Raw genomic sequence first — 21,208 nt, forward strand, 5'->3', positions numbered from 1 at the left:
GTGTTTTGAGGAAGTTCCTATCACTAGTGCAATGTTAAAATAAAAAAAATCTTTCTTTAGAAGCATAACAAATCACCATTTCTTTATTTGTTACCGGCTTTTGGCGTGAGTGAGCCATTTCCAGAAGAGTTTAGAGCATATCGATGTATCACGTATGTCAAATAATTTGGCACCAATGGCACTTATTACGAGTTTAATTGCTTCAGCAGTCCCTACAGCTTAAAATAAATGTGCGATGATGTAGGACTGAAGTGCATACAAACGACGCGTACTGTGCTAGACGTCATAGGCATGGCAACAAAACACAAGAAGACAGCGTGTTTCGAGACAGTTCCTATCACTAGTGCAATGTTAAAACAAAAATAAAAAAAATCTTTCTTTAGAAGCATAACAAATCACCATTTCTTTATTTGTTACCGGCATTTGGCGTGAGTGAGCCATTTCCAGAAGAGTTTAGTGCATATCGATGTAGCTCGTATGTCATATAATATGACAGTAATGACACTTATTACCAGTGTAATTGCTTCAGCAATCCCTACAGTTTAAAATAAACCTGCGACGATGTATGACTGAAGTTCATACGCACGACGCACGCTGTGTTAGATGGCATAGGCATGACATCGATGGACATTTAATGCGTATTAAAGGGAAAACCAGTTACTTTAGTAATAAGAAGCTACATTTTAGTATCTTTAGGACTTCAGCAGTAATTTAGCACTCTGTCGTTTGTGGCTCTTAGTTCTGATGACACATTACATTCGGAACAGGGTAACTGTCATAAATCCTCTAAGTGCGATGAAGACACTTTCCAATGACAAGTATCGACTATAACTACAAATTACTGTAGCCAGTTGCAATGCACTTTCATTTCCGCTATGCGTTTCGGATGGTTAAACTTCCATCATCATGAGGATGTGTGTCAGTACATGTACCTCTACGTATTGTAAGTACGAGTTCTCGGTAAACTTTGGCACTGTCTACTGGCAAAGAAGAAGAAGGAAAGAAAAATACACTATTCATGACTTCTTCATCTAAATCTACATTTGTGCTCCGCAAGCCACCCAGCGGTGTGTGGCGGAGGGCACTTTACGTGCCACTGTCATTACCTCCCTTTTCTGTTCCAGTCACGTATAGTTCGCGGTAAGAACGACTGTCTGAAAGCCTCCGTACGCGCTCGAATCTATCTAATTTTACATTCGTGATCTCCTCGGGAGGTATAAGTAGGGGGAAGCAATATATTCGATACCTCATCCAGAAACGCACCCTCTCGAAACCTGGACAGCAAGCTCTGGACAACGCCTCTCTTGCAGAGTCTGCCACGTGAGTTTGCTAAACATCCGTAACGCTATCACGGTTACCAAATAACCCTGTGACGAAACGCGCCGCTCTTCTTTGGATCTTCTCTATCTCCTCCGTCAACCCGACCTGGTACGGTTCCCACACTGATGAGCAATACTCAAGTATAGGTCGAACGAGTGTTTTGTAAGCCACCTCCTTTGTTCATGGACTACATTTTCTAAGGATTCTACCAATGAATCCCAACCTGGTATCCGCCTTACCAACAATTAATTTTATATGATCATTCCACTTCAAATCGTTCCACACGCATACTCCCAGACATTTTACAGATGTAATTGCTACCAGTGTTTGTTCCGCTATCATATAATCAAACAATAAAGGATCCTTCTTTCTATGTATTCGCAATACATTACGTTTGTCTATGTTAAGGGTCAGTTGCCACTCCCTGCACCAAGTGCCTATCCGCTGCAGATCTTCCTGCATTTCGGTACAATTTTCTAATGCTGCAACTTCTCTGTATACTACAGCATCATCCGCGAAAAGCCGCATGGAACTTCCGACACTATCTACTAGGTCATTTATATATATTGTGAAAAGAAATGGTCCCACAACACTCCCCTGTGGCACGCCAGAGGTTACTTTAACGTCTGTGGACATCTCTCCATTGATAACAACATGCTGTGTTCTGTTTGCTAAAAACTCTTCAGTCCAGCCACACAGCTGGTCAGATATTCCGTAGGCTCTTACTTCGTTTATCAGGCGACAGTGCGGAACTGTATCGAACGGCTTCCGGAAGCCAAGGAAAATAGCATCTACCTGGGAGCCTGTATCTAACATTTTCTGGGTCTCATCAAAATGTGCCACAGGATATCCAGAACTCATACATACAAGGTTTATTGACAAACATCCACCTGATGATGGAAGATTCACTCTCCGACACGCGTAGTGGAAATAGGTTGTGAATGGTTACAGTAATTTGTAGTTACAATAAATATTGATAACTGTCACGGTAAAATTTATAGTGTTCCATCTTTAAAATAAAAAGTCTTTTTTAAAATACATTGTGCGCCCCTGCCTTCGTTATCGGACTGTTTTTTGAAGTGGGATGTACCTCAAGGACGCCGTCTTCCGAATTACGGAATGAAGTTGGATAACGTCAGTTTAATATGTTTAGGACTTTAGCAGTAATTTCTACTCTGTCGTTTGTGGCTCTTAGTTCCGATGACACATTATGGTCGGAACAGGGTAACTGTCATAAATCCACTAAGTGCGATGAAGACACTTTCCAATAACAAGTATCGACCATAAATACAAATTCCTGTAACCATCTACAATGCACTTTCATTTCCGCTATGCGTTTCGGATGGTTGAACTTCCATCATCATGTGGATGTGTGTCTGTACATGTTCCTCTACGTATTGTAAGTACGAGTTATCGGTAAACTTTGGCGCTGTCTAGTGGCAAAGAAGAAGAAAAGAACAATACACTGTTCTTGACTTTTGTCATCAATAAGTGCCACAGGATATACAGAACTCATACATACAAGGTTTAGTGACAAACATCCACCTGATGATGGAGGTTTAACTCTCCGACACGCGTAGTGGAAATAAGTTGTGAATGGTTACAGTAATTTGCAGTTACAATAAATATTGATAACTGTCACGGTAAAACTTATAGTGTTCCATCTTTAAAATGAAAAGTCTTTTTTTAAAATGCATTGTGCACTGCTGCCTTCGTTATCGGACTGTTTTTTGAAGTGGGATGTACCTTAAGGACGCCGTCTTCCGGATCACAGAATGAAGTTGGAGAGGTCAGTTATGCAGCTGCGGCACTCGCGCGCCCCCACGTGGGTCGCACCCATCAACGCGCTGGCGGACCTACCTGCTGGGGACCGGCGAAGGGAGCGTCGTCGCCTCGGAGGGCGGTGTCTGCGCCGCCGGCGGCCCTCTGGTCGACGAGCGCGGCCTGCAGCAGCAGCAGGGCGGCCGCGGCGGCCGCGAGCAGCGCGCACCAGCGCCCGGGACGCCCCCGCATCGACTGCCAGCTGGTCGATCGCGCGCCCGCGTCGCGCAGCGGCGGCAGCACCAGGCGCGCCTGCGACAGCGGCTGCCAGTGAGCGCGCATGCGCGACATGCGGCCCGCCTCTCTGCCCGCGCAACAATGGGGAGGACCTCGGACTTGGCGCGAGTCGCCGGAGCGTCACGAACGGTGGCGGCGGCTGGCGGCTGGCGGCTGGCGGCTGGCGGGCACCTGTGCAGGGCAGCGCCGCCTCGCTTAGTGGCCCACTCATGGCTGCGCCGCCTATCAAGTATCGCAGATAAACGCAAGGTCGACGTCGGACTCGGCGACGAGAAGCGCAAAGTACGTCTGCAAGCTCACTGATAAAACCTATGCAGGCAAAAATGTTACTCTGCTTAACGTACACTCTTTAGCGACATTGTCTCCTTTTAGGTCAGCGAACTACAAAGAGTTTCCGCTCAGTAGATTCTATTACTGGACTCCGTATCTGAGGAAAAAAAAAATCCTTCGGGCACGACTGCCATGTTGTTGTTGTCTTCAGTCCTGAGACTGGTTTGATGCAGCTCTCCATGCTACTCTATCCTGTGCAAGCTTCTTCATCTCCCAGTACCTACTGCAACCTACATCCTTCTGAATCTGCTAAGTGTATTCATTTCTTGGTCTCCCTCTACTATTATTACCCTCCACACTGCCCCCCAATACTAAATTGGTGATCGCTCGATGTCTCAGAACATGTCCTACCAACCGATCCCTTCTTCTAGTCAAGTTGTGCCACAAACTCCTCATCTTCCCTATTCTATTCAATACCTCCTCATTAGTTATGTGATCTATCCATCTAATCTTCAGCATTCTTCTATAACACCACATTTCGAAAGCTTCTATTCTCAAGGGATCACAAATTTAGCATTGGAGGGCAGCGTGGAGGGTAAAAATCGTAGAGGGAGACCAAGAGATGAATACACTAAGCAGATTCAGAAGGATGTAGGTTGTAGTAGGTACTGGGAGATGAAGGAGCTTGCACAGGATAGATTACCATGGAGAGTTGCATCAAACCAGTCTCAGGATTGAAGACGACAATAGCAACAACTATTTTCTTTTTGCCCAAACTATTTATCGTCCATGTTTTACTTCCATACATTGCTACACTCAATAGCCCGCATCTCGTCGTCGTGCGGTAGCGTTCTCGCTTCCCATGCCCGGGTTCCCGGGTTCGATTCCCGGCGGGGTCAGAGATTTTCTCTGCCTCGTGATAGCTGGGTGTTGTGTGATGTCCTTAGGTTAGTTAGGTTTAAGTATTTCTACGTTCTAGGGGACTGATGACCATTGTTGTTAAGTCCCATAGCGTTCAGAGCCATTTTTTTTTCCTACGCTCCATACAAATACTTTCAGAAACGACTTCCTGACACTTAAATCTATACTCGATGTAAACAAATTTCTCTTCTCCATGGACTTTAATACCTACTCCGAATTTTCCTTTTGTTTCCTTTACTGCTTTCTCAATATACAGATTGAATAACATCGGGGACAGGCTACAACTCTGTCTCACTCCCTTCCCACCCGCTGCTTCCCTTTCATGCCCCTCGACTCTTATAACTGCCATCTGGATTTTGTACAAATTGTAAATAGCCTTTCGCTCCCTGTATTTTACCCCAGCCACCTTTAGAATTTGAAAGAGTGTATTCCAGTCAACATTGTCAAAAGCTTTAAGTCTACAAATGCTAGAAACGTAGCTTTACCTTTCCTTAATCTATTTTCTAAGATAAGTCGTAGGGTCAGTATTGCCTCAAGTGTTCCAACATTTCTGCGGAATCCAAACTGTTCTTCGCCGAGGTTGTGTGCTACCAGTTTTTCCATTCGTCTGTAAAGAATTCGACTGCCATAATACATTTGATTTGATCAGGAGATAAATGCAGGAAGATCTGCAGCGGATAGGCACTTGGTGCAGGGAGTGGCAACTGACCCCTACTATAGACAAATGTAATGTGGTGCGAATAGATAGAAAGAAGGATCCTTTATTGTTTGATTACATGATAGCGGGACAAACACTGGCAGCAGTTACTTCTGTGAAATATCTGGGAGTATGCGTGGGGAACGGTTTGAAGTGGAATGATCATATAAAATTAAATGTTGGTAAGGCGGGTACCACGTTGAGATTCATTGGGAGAGTCCTTAGAAAATGTAGTCCATGAACAAAGGAGGTGGCTTACAAAACACTCGTTCGACCTGTACTTGAGCATTGCTCATCATTGTGGAATCCGTACCAGATCGGGTTGACGGAGGAGATAGAAGAAGAGCGGCGCGTTTCGTCACGGGGTTATTTGGTAACCGTGATAACGTTACGGATATGTTTAGCAAACTCAAGTGGCAGACTCTGCAAGAGAGGCGCTCTGCATCGCGGTCTAGCTTGCTGTCCAGGTTTCGAGAGGGTGCGTTTCTGGATGAGCTATCGAATACATTGCTTCTCCGTACTTATACCTCCCGTGGAGATCACGAATGTAAAATTAGAGAGATTCGAGCGCGCACGGTGGCTTTCCGGTAGTCGTTCTTACCGCGAACCATACGCGACTGGAACAGGAAAGGGAGGTAATGACAGTGGCACGTAAAGTGCCCTCCGCCACACATCGTTGGGTGGCTTGCGGAGTATAAATGTAGATGTAGATTTCAGATGTAGATGGAAGTCAGAGCGTGGAACATCTAGTGAATATCTGTTGATACATCCTTGACACAGGGCAGCGTCCGGTCAAATATTTACCAAAGAAAACTCGCCAAACAGCCGTATGGAGGAGGAGGAGATTAGTGTTTAACGTACCGTCGACAACTAGGTCATTAGAGACGGAGCGCAAGCTCGGGTGAGGGAAGAAAGGAAATCGGCCGTGCCCTTTCAAAGGGACCATCCCGGCATTTGCCTGAAGTGATTTAGGGAAATCACGGAAAACCTAAATGAGGATGGCCGGACCGTCGTCCTCCCGAATGCGAGTCCAGTGTGCTAACCACTGCGCCACCTCGCTCGGTTAAACAGCCGTATGTTTTGAGAAGTTATTTTATTTAGACGACCATTTTCGGCATATCATTAAGTCCATGTCATCTTTAGGCCCCTATGCACTCCATGTATACATAGTCAGTTACATCGGCAGCTGCATAACTGGAGCCATCAGTATCTGGAGTGCATTGGTTGGTTGGTTGTTTGGGGGGGAAGAGACCAAACAGCGAGGTCATCGGTCTCATCGGGTTAGGGAAGGATGGGAAAGGAAGTCGGTCATGCTCTTTCAAAGTAACCATCCCAGCATTTGCCTGGAGTGATTTAGGGAAATCATGGAAAACCTAAATCAGGATGGCCGGACGCGGGACTGAACCGACGTCCACCCGAATGGGAGTCTAGTGTGCTAACCACTGCCCCACCTCGCTCGGTATCTGGAGTTCATTAAGTCATTCTTGAGGAGTTTACTTCGAAGACTTGTTAACAAAGGGTTGCTGCTGCTGCTGTTGTTGTTATCAAGTCTTCGACGTAAACAATCCATAAACGAATTAACGAAACAGAGATATTGATGGCTCTAGAAATGCAAGTATTGATATATATGATTGCCTATACACGGATAGCATACATATCATTAATGTAAAGCTGAAACTGGTTCTGTAAATAAAATAAACTCGAAACATACGGCTATTTGGTGATTTTTCTTTGCTAAAAATCTAGTCAATAGAAGGGTGTATCAATTATTTTTTTTCAAAATGCTTTGCTTACAACCAACAAAATACCGTTGTGGGCAGGTATACTTTCCTGTCGAAGAATTATTTTATTTGTTTTGTTATCCAGTTTCACTCTCGCCTATGTTTTCGTCTATTGTATCAGACAGACGCGCTTTTATATTGTTTTGCCTTTTGCTGGACAATCAGTTAGTTTGCGTACACATATTCGCGAATGTTTAAAATACAATTACAAGCAAATCGTAACCTGTCACGAAACTTTTTGTTTTTTATTTCGCGTTTAGGAGACTTTGCTTCATCATCATTTGGCAGTTCCAGTGACAGCTCAGGTGCGTTGCGGCTGAGGAACCACCGATGCTGAAATATCTACAATTTTCAATGTTTAACATACCGCTTGAAGAATTAATTTAGAAGTGTTAGTAACAAGAATTATCGTAAGTTGTGTAGCATACCTGCAGTCCTGTGCATTTTCATTGCGTATTCTATCTGACATTAAAACAGTCACCTTTAAAATCTTTACTTGAGAAATATGTAACTTCTTCTGGCTTACAGAGACGTTTTGGCTTTTCGTCTTTGCACATCGTAACCCATTATCGTCACTTACTCTACTTATTTGTGTGACATGCTTATGGCATTAACTAAAATACATTCGGTCGCCAGTGGTCTAGTACCATATCCTACATGTGATATCTTTGTTTTTTCATGCTATTACTGGACGGCCACGTCAAGGACCAACATAAAGTGGAGTACAGTTATGCTTATATATAGCCACCTATTTCTTAACTGCCAGAAAATAAGAACCAGGCTTGTTATACCAGATGTACCGATATGAAATGAGCGTTAAGATACAAATGTATCGAAAGGGAAAACGTTTGTTGTGAACGAGCCTTAATTTTTCTTTGTTTGGTTGGTATGGCAACTGTCAAAGATATTTAGTATACATCTAGTCCTGGAACAAACAACATCATATGTTTTCATCGTGTTAAGAATGTCGAATTTTGTACCAGAAAGTGATGATTTGCGGAAAGCATTAATTTTTTGTTTTCATTTGAAAAAAAGTGCTGCAGAGTCGCATCGAATGCTTGTCGAGGCATATTGTGATCATGCTCTATCAGAAGCAACATGCAAAAGATGGTTTCAACGGTTCAGAAGCAAATATCAACAATGCTTAATTTTGCACAACAAACAATTTTTGACCGTTTGAAATCTATGGGAAAGATCCAAAAGTGTGGAAAATGGGTGCCACATGAATTGAATGAAAGACAGATAGAAAACCGAAAAACCATTTGTCAAATTTTGCTTCAAAGACAATTTTGCATCGAATTGTTACTGGCAATGAAAAATGGATTTATTTTAAGAATCCTAAACGGGAAAAATCATGGGTTAATCCGGGAAACCATCAACATCGACTACAAAACCATATCGTTTCGGCAAGAAGACAATGCTCTGTCTTTGGTGGGATCAGAAAGGTGTGGTGTATGATGAGCTTCTAAAACCCGGTGAAATTGTGAATACTAATCGCTACAGAGAACAATCGATAAATTTGAACTATGCATTGGTCGAAAAAAGACTAGAATGGGCCAGAAGACATGGCAAAGTAATTTGTTTACACGACAATGCACTTGCACACAAAGCAAAACTGGTTCAGGATACAATCAAAATACCGCCGTATTCACCAGAGTTGGCCGCTTCCGACTACCATTTGATTCCATCAATTGGACACGCATTGGCTGAGGAACACTTCGATTCCTACGAAGAAGTCGAAAATTGGGTGTCTGATTGGTTTGCTTCAAAAGACGAACATTTCTATTGGCGTGGTGTCCACAAATTGCCATAAATGTAGTCAGAATGTATAGAAAGCAATGATCAGTACTTTGAATAAAATGTTTTTACTTTTCAATTCAAATTTATTGTTTCATTTTCACAAAAAAACGCTCATTTCGTACCGGTACAGCTGGTATACCTGCACTAACGTTGTGTACGCCTCCTTCTGTTGTATGCGAACAGGCCGAAACTACGAATTTTATGACATAGTATTTCTATTTCTATGTTTGAACGAAATCTACGCAACACAGCTCGTTAGAAAAGGCTTGCAACAAAACTATTCTGCAAATAAACTTAGCTGGTATTTTACTTGTTATTATGCAACAGAACACCAACGAAATTACAGTGATTCGGGCGAAAACTCTCCGCCAAGCTGTGGAGTTTTCTCCTTAGGCTGGCACATAACTAATACAGCTCGTACAGGAGTTGAGTCGATAGTGACGCTCAGATTTTATATCCGATCAGCGAAACTTCTGCTCTTTCCGCGAAGAAGCTTTTGATTCTAGATCTGATTACCACGGTCAACTCACTAGCGTAAGAAGCGTCCTAGCTGCGCGCTAGGTTCGGCGATGGCTTCGTCACGCCTTCAGGCTTTAAGCCTCGCGTCCTACAGACAACTAATGAAGAAACCAGGGAGGAGCCGCTACTTACTGCCAGTAGAGGTTCACTAAAATGGCGAGCTGGAGATGAGGCAGAGTTAACTGACACACGGGAGCCGATCGGTGGCTGCGGCACGGCGGCAAACCGTGTGCAGTGACGGCGAGGCGGAGAACCACTCCGCTACTCGTGGGCTCCCACCTGGTTGGCGCGAGCGCTCGCCAGCGATGCGCATGCGCGTCACTCACTGTACACCGGCAGCGATAAAATACCGCGCCAACGCGTCACCGGTTGTCAGGCTGTCATGCTTACCTGCGAAAAGCTTTCAAGTGCGAGAGAACACTTACTGACGTGCCCGTTTGTTGCACTGCAGAAGAGCAGCTGAGTTATTTGCGTTCGCAAGTGTATCAAATTCTGCTAGACAAGCTCAAGTATTGTGGCATGAGTGGGACAGTGCTCAAATGGTTTAATTCGTACCTAACTGGAAGAGTGCAGAAAGTTGAAATAAGCAGAATATGCAAAGATCAGCACATTCATCAAACTGGGGAACGATCAAGAATGGGGTTCCACCAGGGTCGGTCTTGGGTCCTTTGTTGTTCTTAATATATATTAATGACTTGCCATTCTATATTCATGAAGAGGAAAAGTTAGTTCTCTTTGCTGATGATACAAGTATAGTAATCACACCTGACAAACAAGAATTAACTAATGAATTGTCAATAATGTCTTTCAGACAATTACTAAGTGGTTCCTTGTAAACGGACTCTCACTGAATTTTGATAAGACACAGTACATACAGTTCCGTACAGTAAATAGTATGACGCCATTAATAAATATAGACCTTAATCAGAAGCATATAGCTAAGGCAGAATATTCAAAATTTTTAGGTGTGTCCATTGATGAGAGATTAAATTGGAAGAAACACATTGATGATCTGCTGAAACGTTTGAGTTCAGCTACTTATGCAATAAGGGTCATTGCAAATTTTGGTGATAAACATCTTAGTAAATTAGCTTACTTCGCCTATTTTCTCTCATTGCTTGCATATGGCATCATATTTTGGGGTAATTCATCACTGAGGAATAAAGTATTCATTGAACAAAAGCGTGTAATCAGAATAATAGCTGGGAGTCCACCCAAGATCATCCTGCAGGCATTTATTTAAGGATCTAGGGATATTCACAGTAGCTTCTGAGCATATATACTCTCTTATGAAATTTGTCATTAACAACCAAACCCAACTCAAAAGAAATAGCTGTGTGCATAACTACAATACTAGGAGAAAGGATGATCTTCACTATTCAAGATTAAATCTAACTTTGTCACAGAAATGGGTGAATTATACTGCCACTAAAGTCTTTGGTCACTTACCAAGTAGTATCAAAATTCTGAAGATAACCAACAAGTATTTAAGAAGAAATTAAAAGAATTTCTGAATGACAACTCCTTCTACTCCACAGAGGAATTTTTAGATATAAATTTTTTAAAAAAAGTTGTTATATTAACTTAATTATGTTGTTAAATTAACTTAATTATGTCATGTATTGGACAATTTGACTCGTTCCACATCATTACCCCCTCTATCGTATTCATGATCCATGGAACTAGTATTAATCTAATCTAATATAATCTAGTGAGGAAGAACATAAGCTGCCTAGCCCCTACCAAACTGCACTGCAGAATCCGTTCAAGTCCATTGTGCGCTGCCTTCTCGGGTCCGCTGATTCGAGTAAAAATGTCGCACAGGAAGCAGAAATGCCTACACGGGAACTCTTGTCAACAGTGCGTCATCTCTCGAATGGAAAGTTGTGTCGAGGGTCTGAAATTGTCACTTTGTGGTTTGAGCGCCGATGAAATGAGCACCAGTACGGAGCAAAGCGCGAGATTTGGAATCTTATCCCTTGTACTAGCACGAGTAGCAAGAAACATGATAAAAGGGTCTGCAGTCAGTTCTACATCTACATCTACATCTACATGGATACTCTGCAAATCACTTTTAAGTGCCTGGCAGAGGGTTCATTGAAACCACCTTCACAATTCTCTATTTTTCAAATCTCGTATGTTCTTGTTGTTGTGGTCTTCAGTCCTGCGCCTGGTTTGATGCAGCTCTCCATGCTACTCTATCCTGTGCAAGCTTCTTCATCTCCCAGTATCTACTGCAACCTACATCCTTCTGAATCTGTTTAGTGTATTCATCTCTCGGTCTCCCTCTACGATTTTTACCCTCCACGCTGCCCTCCAATACTAAATTGGTGATCACTCGATGTCTCAGAACATGTCCTACCAACCGATCCCTTCTTCTAGTCAAGTTGTGCTACACATTTCTCTTCTCTCCAATTCTATTCAATACCTCCTCATTAGTTATGTGATCTACTCATCTAATCTTCAGCATTCTTCTGTAGCACCACATTTCGAAAGCTTCTATTCTCTTCTTGTCCAAACTATTTATCGTCCATGTTTCACTTCCATACATCGCTACACTCCATACAAATACTTCCAGAAACGACTTCCTGACACTTAAATCTATACTCGATGTTAACAAATTTCTCTTCTTCAGAAACGCTTCCCTTGCCACTGCCAATCTACATTTTATATTCTCTCTACTTCGACCATCATCAGTTATTTTGGTCCCCAAATAGCAAAACTCCTTCACTACTTTAAGTGTCTCATTTCCTAATCTAATACCCTCAGCATCACCCGATTTAATTCGACTATATTCCATTATCCTCGTTTTGCTTTTATTGATGTTATCTTATACCCTCTTTTCAAGACACTGTCCATTCTGTTCAACTGCTCTTCCAAGTCCTTCGCTGTCTCTGGCAGAATTATCATGTCATCGGCGAACCTCAAATGTTTATATTTCTTCTCCATGGGTTTTAATACCTACTCCGCACTTTTCTTTTGTTTCCTTTATTGCTTGCTCAATATATAGATTGAATAACATCGGGGACAGGCTACAATTCTGTCTCACTCCCTTCCCAGCCACTGCTTCCTTTTCATACCCCTCGACTCATATGACTGCCATCTGCTTTCTGTACAAATTGTAAATAGCCTTTCGCTCCCTGTTTTTTACCCCTGCCACCTTCAGAATTTGAAAGAGAGTATTCCAATCAACATTGTCAAAAGCTTTCTCTAAGTCTACAAATGCTAGAAACGTAGGTTTGCCTTTCCTTAGTCTATTTTCTAAGATAAGTCGTAGGGTCAGTATTGCCTCACGTGTTCCAACATTTCTGCGGAATCCAAACAGATCTTCCCCGAGATCGGCTTCTATCAGTTTTTCCATTCGTCTGTAAAGAATTTGCGGTAGTATTTTGCAGCTGTGACTTATTAAACTGATAGTTCGGTAATTTTCACATCTGTCAACACCTGCTTTCTTTGGGATTGGAATTATTATATTCTTCTTGAAGTCTGAGGGTAACTCGTATAACGCACGGAAGGAATGAACACCTATAAATTTGCGTACGAGCTGTGATTTCCCTTATTTTATCGTGGTGATCGTTCCGCCCTATGTAGGTCGGTGTCAACCTAATATTTTCGCATTCGGAGGAGAAAGTTGGTGATTGGATTTCATGAGAAGATTACGTCGCAACGAAAAACGCCTTTCTTTTAATGATTTCCAGCTCAAATCCTGTATCATTTCTGTTTCACTCTCTCCCATATTTCGCGATAATACAAAACGTGCTGCCTTTCTTTGAACTTTTTCGATGTACTCCGTCAGTCCTACCTGGTAAGGATCCCGCACCGCGCAGCAGTATTCTAAAATAGGACGGACAAGCGTAGTGTAGGCAGTCTCCTTAGTAGGTCTGTCACATTTTCTAAGTGTCCTGCCAACAAAACGCAGCCTTTGGTTAGCCTTCCTCACAACGTTTTCTATGTGTTCCTTCCAATTTAAGTTGTTCGTAATTGTAATACCTAGGTATTTAGTTGAATTTAAGGCTTTTAGATTAGACTGATTTATCGTGTAACAGAAGTTTAACGAGTTCCTTTTAGCACTCATGTGGATGACCTCACACTTTTCGTTATTTGGGGTCAACTGCCACTTTTCGCACCATTCAGATATTTTTTCTAAATCGTTTTCCAGTTTTTTTGTATTAGCAGGTAATGGTAAATATTAAAATCCCCGCACCACATTACGTCGGACGGAGCTAGGGGAGCCGAAATGAAATGGCGGATATCATTAATTATAAAGTGGAATATCCAGTGATCATTCGTTTTTGGCTACAACTAAAAAGCATTCATGTGGATGACCTCACACTTTTCGGTATTTAGGGTCAACTTCCACTTTTCACACCATTGAGATATCGTTTCTAAATCGTTTTGCAGTTTGTTTTAATCTTCTGATGACTTTATTAGTCGATAAACGACAGCGTCATCTGCAAACAACCGAAGACTGCTGCTTAGATTGTCTCCCAAATCGTTTATATAGATAAGGGGCAGCAAAGAGCCCATAACACTATCTCGGGGAACGCCTGAAATCATTTCTGTTTTACTCAATGACTTTCCGTCAATTACTACGAACTGTGACCCCTCTGACAGGAAAGCGCAAATCAGTCACATAACTGAGACGATACTCCATAAGAATGCAATTTCACTACGAGCCACTTGAGTGGTACAGTGTCAAAAGTCTTCCGGAAATCCAGAAATGCGGAATCGACCTGAAATCTCTGGTCAATAACACTCAGCACTTCATGTGAATATAGAGCTAGTTGTGTTTCACAGGAACGATGTTTTCTAAACCCATGTTGACTGTGTGTCAATAGACCGTTTCCTTCGAGGTAATTCATTATGTTCGAACACAATTCTTTCAGATCTGAATCTTTCTGGAGGAAGGAAAATTTTTCTTTATGCTGTAATGCTCTTAGGTGATTTTTTTTATTGATTTCGCGTGCAAGATTTATACAAAAATATGTACCCGTTTTCAATATACTATATTTTGTAGACTTGGTTTCTTTTTATGGATTAAATAATTAATATTGAAATGTTCACTGTTGTAATAGATATACTGATCATTCGATAATTACCAAGCAAAATAACAATAATAATGCTCATTTATACAGTGGACTGTAACCAACCAACCACTTCCGTATATTCTGGTGGACAGAAGCTGCTGCGCACTGCTACATTGACTTGTTGGTATCTTTATAGAGACGCCCAACAGTTGGCAGTAGTTCTACTTAACAAAAAGATGGAACATCCACAACAGACAGTAAAATTTAATGCACACAATTGTAGCCAGATGCTTCTGAAGGGGTTAACATAAAACGTGCAGTGTTCTAGTTACAATTTTGGCTTCCCGTGGGCCGAACTGAAGTTTGATGTCAAATCTAACAGTCAAACAAAGGCTCATAGTGCATTGTGTCACCTCCTCATTTCGCATTCCCTTCCTATAAAGTAGGCGTACGAGCAATAATCCATCAATCGTCGAGTGCTGATACTGCCAATTCTTCGCATGACTCGTTTTTCTGATTTTCACATACGAGTCTTTGACTTCCTTACCATCAGATTTATTTCCTGGCATTTAATCTTTATTCTTCTTCATCGAAAATAAAAGTGTTTCTACTTTCCATTGTGTGCTGCTTAATCTTCACTCTTAGTTCATTACCACGAGGTTTGTGCATTTAGCTGTCTCTCCGAGTTTTCAGTGACACCGGGAGTGTAGCAAGTACCATTTACCTTATTATTAACCGCCAGTTTCAAGTATACTGTAGCGAATGGAGACTGCTGTGTGGATGTCCTCTACGTCCCCACTTTTGTGTCTCAACGTCCCGTCGTCGGCTTTGCTGCTATAAACAAATCTCTAATCCCGTTCATTTAAGAGTGAGGAAGTTAAGCCTAGTTTATACGACGACACTAGGTTGCAGGCAACTGCGCTACCGGCCACTGCACATGCGTGCCGCGCGTTTGCGCAACTCGTCGGTGAAACTAAACACGTTCGGAGTGTTCCAACTTTGGCGACACTGGTTGCTGAGTTTAGAGGTTATGTGTGTTCGTAGAGTGTAGAAAAACTGAATATGACCTGGGGAACGGAGAATAATGTACGCTTTTTGGATATCTATGCTTTGCATAGGTGTTTGTGGGATTTCAGTGATACTGATTACAAAAATAAGCAACATATTGCTGCTCCTGAGACCATCACGTGCGATCAGAACGCAGATAGTTTGACAATATCTGAGCTGCAGAGCAAAATGTATTGAATTAGCTGCACATATACAACTGAATTAAGAAAAATAAAGCTAATGTAATTCAAGATGTGGAAATGCTCGCGTCTACAAGACTGAAATCCCATAGTTCAGGTTGGCCGACACTATGTTTTTCAAGGAATATTGTTGACAGTAGGGGAGGCTACACATATCAGGAAGCTACATTCTTCATTCAATATTCATCTATATAAAACGTCGCAGCAGTGCTCCCCATTCACATATGTTTGAATTTTGAAATATTGCCACTATACAGATCTATCTTCAAGAGAGTAGTTTGCAAACCATTCTCTTCTTAATGCGGCCTGCTTCGAATAATTATTGTTGCTACTGTTAATAATTATTACAGTTAAGGGTAGGAATTATTGGTGTTAATGAAAAAGCGTCATCACGATCTAAAACCATATCTTATAACATACCGAGTGTTCTAGAATGTAATGCACGCAATGTGATAAGTAATTTCAGTTCTGGCGACAGTGCTTCATGTATTACAGTATCTTTATTCCTTATCGCATAATTAACTCCATTTAGAAGAAATGTGAACAGTTCTGGTGACATTCTAAGATAATTAAAAAAATTCTTGCTTCTTCCATTATAAATTATTTCAGCAGGGATGTTAAGCAACCGTCTTTTCTTCATCCAGCCACGAATCCAAACACGTTTCTTATTTCTCCTCCTTGGAATTTAATTCCTACTCCAAAAGAAAAATTTGGTGTAGGAATTAAATTACAGGGAGAAAAAAATAAAAACTTGTGATGTTTGCCGATGACATTGCAATTCTGTCGGAGACAGAAAAGGACTTGGGAGAGCAGCTGAACGGAATGTACAGCGTATTGAAAGCAGTATATAAGATGAAGATCGACAAAACTAAAACGAAGATGATGGAGTGTAATCGAGTTAAAAAAGATGATGCTGGGAGAATTAGATCAGGAAACGATACACCAAAAGTAATAGATGAGTTATGCTATCTAGGCAGCAAAATAACTGATGAGGGCCGAAGTAGGGAGTATATAAAACGTAGATAGGCGATCTCAAGAAAAGCTGGTTTCTGTACAAATTGCAAATAGCCTTTCGCTTCCAGTATTTTACCCCTACCACCCTCTGAATTTGAATGAGAGTATTCCAGTCAAAATTGTCAAAAGATTTCTCTAAGTCTACAAATGCAATAAACGTAGGTTTGCCTTTTCTTCACCTATGTTCTAAGATAACTCATATTGCCTCGCGTGTTCTTACATTTCTCCGGGATCAAAACTGATTGTCCCCGAGTTTTTCCAATCATCTGTAAGGAATTCGTGTAAGTATTTTGCAACCGTGACTTATTAAGCTGATATTTCGGTAATTTTCACAACTGTCAGGACCCGCTTTCTTTGGAATTGGAATTATTACACTCATCTTGAAGTGTGAGGGGTGGCTATTCGAAGGCTATCAGTAGCTTGTTTGGGGCCTTGTTTGGACTTCGATGTTTCAATGGTCTGTCAAATTCCTCGCGCAGTATCATTTCTCCCATCTTATCTTCATCTACGTCCTCTTCCATTTCCATAATATTGCCCTCGAGTACATCGCCCTTGTATGGACCCTCTCTATCCTCCTTCCACCTTTCTGCTTTCCCTTCTTTGCTTACGTTTGGTTTTCATCTGTGCTCTTGATATTCATAAAGGCAGTTCTCTTTTCTCCAAAGGTCTCTTTAATTTTGTTGTAGGATTCTACATCCTTACATTTCTAGCCATTCCTGCTTAGCCATTTTGCACTTCCTGTCGTTTATCAATAAGTCACTATTCTGATGTATCTATTATAACTTCTCAGGGAACGAATATTAGAAAACAGTTTTTAATAGATTCATTTGATTCATAATATGCACAATTTTAAGAGGTACCAGTATTTTTGAGTACAAACAGAGTGAAACCGACGTCAGTACTGAATGTAATGTAGGAATATGCAAGTGACCCAGGAGGAATGGTCAATATTCAGGGATGTGGCAGAAATGATAATTCGAAACAGAGAAGTCTAGTAAACAAGGTCTCTAAAATGCATACCTTAACAGCTGTCAGCCCTCGTAAAACACACTCACAGCACCAAATAAACTGTCCACTAACTTCTTATCCTGCTGCGCGACTCCATCCGTACCGCACCTTCGATGCACCTCCATGAAAGTTCAACTAATGCCCACTGCCCAGCGATGACATCCGTCCCGAGATACACCCTTTCTCCCAGCGCCAGTCAACAACGCCCCCTCCCTCCCTCCCTCCCCCCCCCCCCCCCCCACTTCAGCCCCTCTTTCCGGCTTTCTCACTCCTTCGTCCTCCCGCACGTAACTGTTGACTGCTTCCTGCGGTCCCAGAGTGTTCCGTTACTGTTTCGTCACACCATCTCCATCACGACCATGATCGTTTCCATGCCACACCATTGTACCGTAGCGGCATAAACATATGATTATTGTGCAGAATCATCTTAAACGAATTAAAATCATTAAATGTTTTCCTCAATAAATATTTTTAAAAACAGAATTAACTTTTTATATATTTTGTGTGTATTAAAACTTATGTTACAGATGTAAAGCCTTTGGTTGAAGAGCCGTTTTTATCCGTCGCTAGCCCATCACCAAGTGACGATCTAAATAACAACAAAGGGGAAAAAACAGTTGGCATCCTGTGTCATTTTGAGACTCTCCGCGATTTCCAGACAGATTAGGTAATTGGACGAGCGGGTTTAATGCCATTTAGCTGTTGGTGACACAGGCTTACCTACTGAAAAACAATTTTCTTGCTGTAACACAAAACCACAATCTCAAGCAGATAACAGAAAAATTGATATCCACACTTCACTAATTTCTTTTGGTCTGTCTACTTTTTTGTCAATGGTTTCGAATTTCTCACCTCAACTTCAGTCGAAGACACTACAATAATCACTCAAAGTTTTAATCAGGTAGAGGTCAAAACGTTTCTAGCAGGAGGTTAATTATTTGTCGGTCTTTACTTTTTGGAGAAAAACGAGAAACTGAAAACTATCTTACAGCTGAATACTAGCTGGTATGAAGCTGATACTACCAGGTACCAAATGATGGGATAGTTTTATGTGTCCTTGCACACTTAGACGCCGCAAGTGGAAGACAATAGCCGGTAAGAATACGAGACGAGACTGTGGAGTAAGGTGCACAACTACACGGTTTCCGTTTTGCAATTTTGCGGTTAGGCAAGGTTACAGCCTGAGTCACCCTGTGCTGTTTAAATGTCTTAGCCATAGCAATGATACCATCTCTTTTTCTAGTGCTTTTCCCTCCCTCCCACGCTCAACGTTGTGTCCGCTTGCTGCGTGATTGGCGACACCCACGGCTGGCTTCACGAGCATGACGTAATGACTAATTATAATGTAACTTAGCGACCATCTGTTAGTGTGCAGTGCAGTAATATGGTCATAAGTCATCCTGTTTTATGTTCAAAGAGCAAGTTAAATTGAGGGAATAATTATAGCTTTTCGTAAACAACCATTGTAAAGGCTTGAGAAGTTCCCAGGAGTCGGAATGGTGTTGTGGGAACTACAGAATATTTCTTCAGATTTTAGTCGCACCTGAACATGACGAGCAGCTACCGCGCAGAAACGTCATGCAGTTTCCAGAAAGACGTCCTACGCAACGGCCGAGAACCTTTCAGTCAGTTTTAGCGATGGGAAAGGGTCAAACAGCGATTCAAATGTTGACCTAAAATAAAAAAGGAAGACTATGACTTTGAACAGCATTACACTCTCGCAGAATTAGAACACCACTGTACTGCTACAACAATAAGAAAATGTCTCTTGCTTGGGACATGGATTCCAGAAATTAGAGGTTATAAAATAAATAAATAAACAGCGTTACATGTGGAACAGCTATTTTTGAAACAATCAGGTTACCTGAAGATAGCGCTGCTAATTTCGGAGCCAAAGCATAGGCTCATAAAGTAGCATAGCTTCAGTGAGACAAAGTACCCGGTACAGTACACTGAAGAATGTTTTGATGCCTCATGACCCCCCCCCCCCCAACTCCTCTCCCGCCAAAAAAGAAAAAAAAACGAAAAAGAATTCTGGCTAGTGGAAAAAAGACAAGTGACATTGTTGTCCGGGGAGGGGGGAGGGGGGGGGGCGTGATATCCGGTGAAGTTCGACCGCCGGGTTGAAAGAACTTATTTCAGGTGCATCAGCGGGGATGAAGACAACACAACACCCAGACCACGAGCGGAGAAAACCCGCAACCCGGCCGGGAATCGAACCCGGCCTCGCTGCATGGTAGTCAACCGCGTTACCACTCTTTTTTTAATTTTATTAGATCTCTTCAATTTCAGGCGTTAGCCCCTAGCACCCATATTAATCCCCAAAAACCTATCTAACCTAAAAACAAGGACAAAGCTACTGCCACCACCACTTTCATCGTAAAAAACTAGGGCGGTTGTTTGGCACCACTTTAGGCTCCGCCCACGAACCAAAATTAAATACTCCTCTGATCATTATGTTAAAAAAGAAGTGGATAAAGGAAAGGATGCAACATTTTTATTATATTTTATTTGTTTTATTTTTTGTTGTTATGTTTTCATTTTTTTAAAAATCTTCTTATGGGGATGCCCACAGCAGCCAGATGGTGGGATGTTCAGGTGGTCTTCTCGTTCAGCAAGGCAGAAAGACCCTATAGTTACCGTTGATGTCTCTTATCAGTCCATCATGTGCTTCTTCCTCACTCTTCTCACACCCAATACACCCCAAGGGCACGTGAATAACGACCCCAAGTAATTCGAAAAAGGACGAACCATAGGACGCTTTGCGCCGTAAAACTGTGTAGCTGGTCGTTAAATAGTGACAAAAATCTAACAACCCTGCAACGCCCTCACTAAAAACGTGTGGCAGTGTCATGCCCTTAACCAACACCGTGGCGTTATGACGAGTAGCAGGATAGTAATTGACTCCGGGATGGATCAGTTCGGTGAGCTCTACGGACTGAGCGGCAACAATGCTAACATGGGCCGTGTTAGGAGCCAGCAGTCAGTAGCCGTACCACAAACGAAATGGTGCATGTCGGTATCAACAGCGGCGCGGAAAGGGTCTACGTCAAGATGTATAGTGTATAAACGTTGCTGGTGTAGATTTTTTCAGTCGTTATTACATACCAAACGCACTCACCGCGGTGGAAAGGAAAGGCGAGTGTATGCTACTCCATACCCGCTTCCAGCCAATCGCCGGATGGCGGCGTTCAACCACATTAGCAGGTAGTATCCGTTAAAAGTAGCGCTAGAAGTCCTTGGCTCTAGGAGCCAGTGTGGTCGGAAGGACATCCAATAGATAATTTATGTCAACCAGATGTGTGCGAATGTGACACAGTGCTGGCCAATGAGGGGTCCCTGTCTGAAGTACGTAGGCAACGCATCGTCCTCAGAAAGAGAGCGCGCGCCCTATTGTGCACGTTTGTTATTCCAGTGCCGCTTGCATGTGTGGGCAACATTAGTCTCGTAATGGGTTTTAAACACCCTACCAGCGCTGACGAAATGATCTAAGGCCGTCTGGAACTCGGCATCTACCGTAGCGGCCATTGGGAGAACGCGTATGTA

At 42.2% G+C, this 21,208-nt stretch overlaps 1 protein-coding gene across 7 annotated transcripts in view; it reads right to left on the minus strand.

Annotated features, from left to right (window-relative positions):
• The window catches only part of LOC126273182 (carbohydrate sulfotransferase 11-like), a 376,162-nt gene extending 358,353 nt beyond the window's left edge, over positions 1–17,809 (minus strand). Inside the window, exons 1-2 of one of the 7 annotated variants that reach the window (XM_049976687.1) lie at positions 17,675–17,809; positions 3,181–3,600 (exon numbers count right to left, since the gene is read on the minus strand). In XM_049976687.1, the coding sequence (XP_049832644.1) occupies positions 3,181–3,432 (252 nt within the window). In that variant the 5' untranslated portion in view covers positions 3,433–3,600; positions 17,675–17,809. Of the gene's footprint in view, positions 1–3,180; positions 3,601–9,498; positions 9,634–17,674 lie in introns of those variants that run through there. The other 6 variants (XM_049976684.1, XM_049976688.1, XM_049976685.1 and 3 more) reach the window with 6 other exon arrangements.
• Positions 17,810–21,208: the final 3,399 nt, after the last annotated feature.

The sequence above is a fragment of the Schistocerca gregaria genome, chromosome 5 (genome assembly GCF_023897955.1).
Source record: "Schistocerca gregaria isolate iqSchGreg1 chromosome 5, iqSchGreg1.2, whole genome shotgun sequence".
Taxonomy (NCBI): Eukaryota; Metazoa; Arthropoda; class Insecta; order Orthoptera; family Acrididae; genus Schistocerca; species Schistocerca gregaria.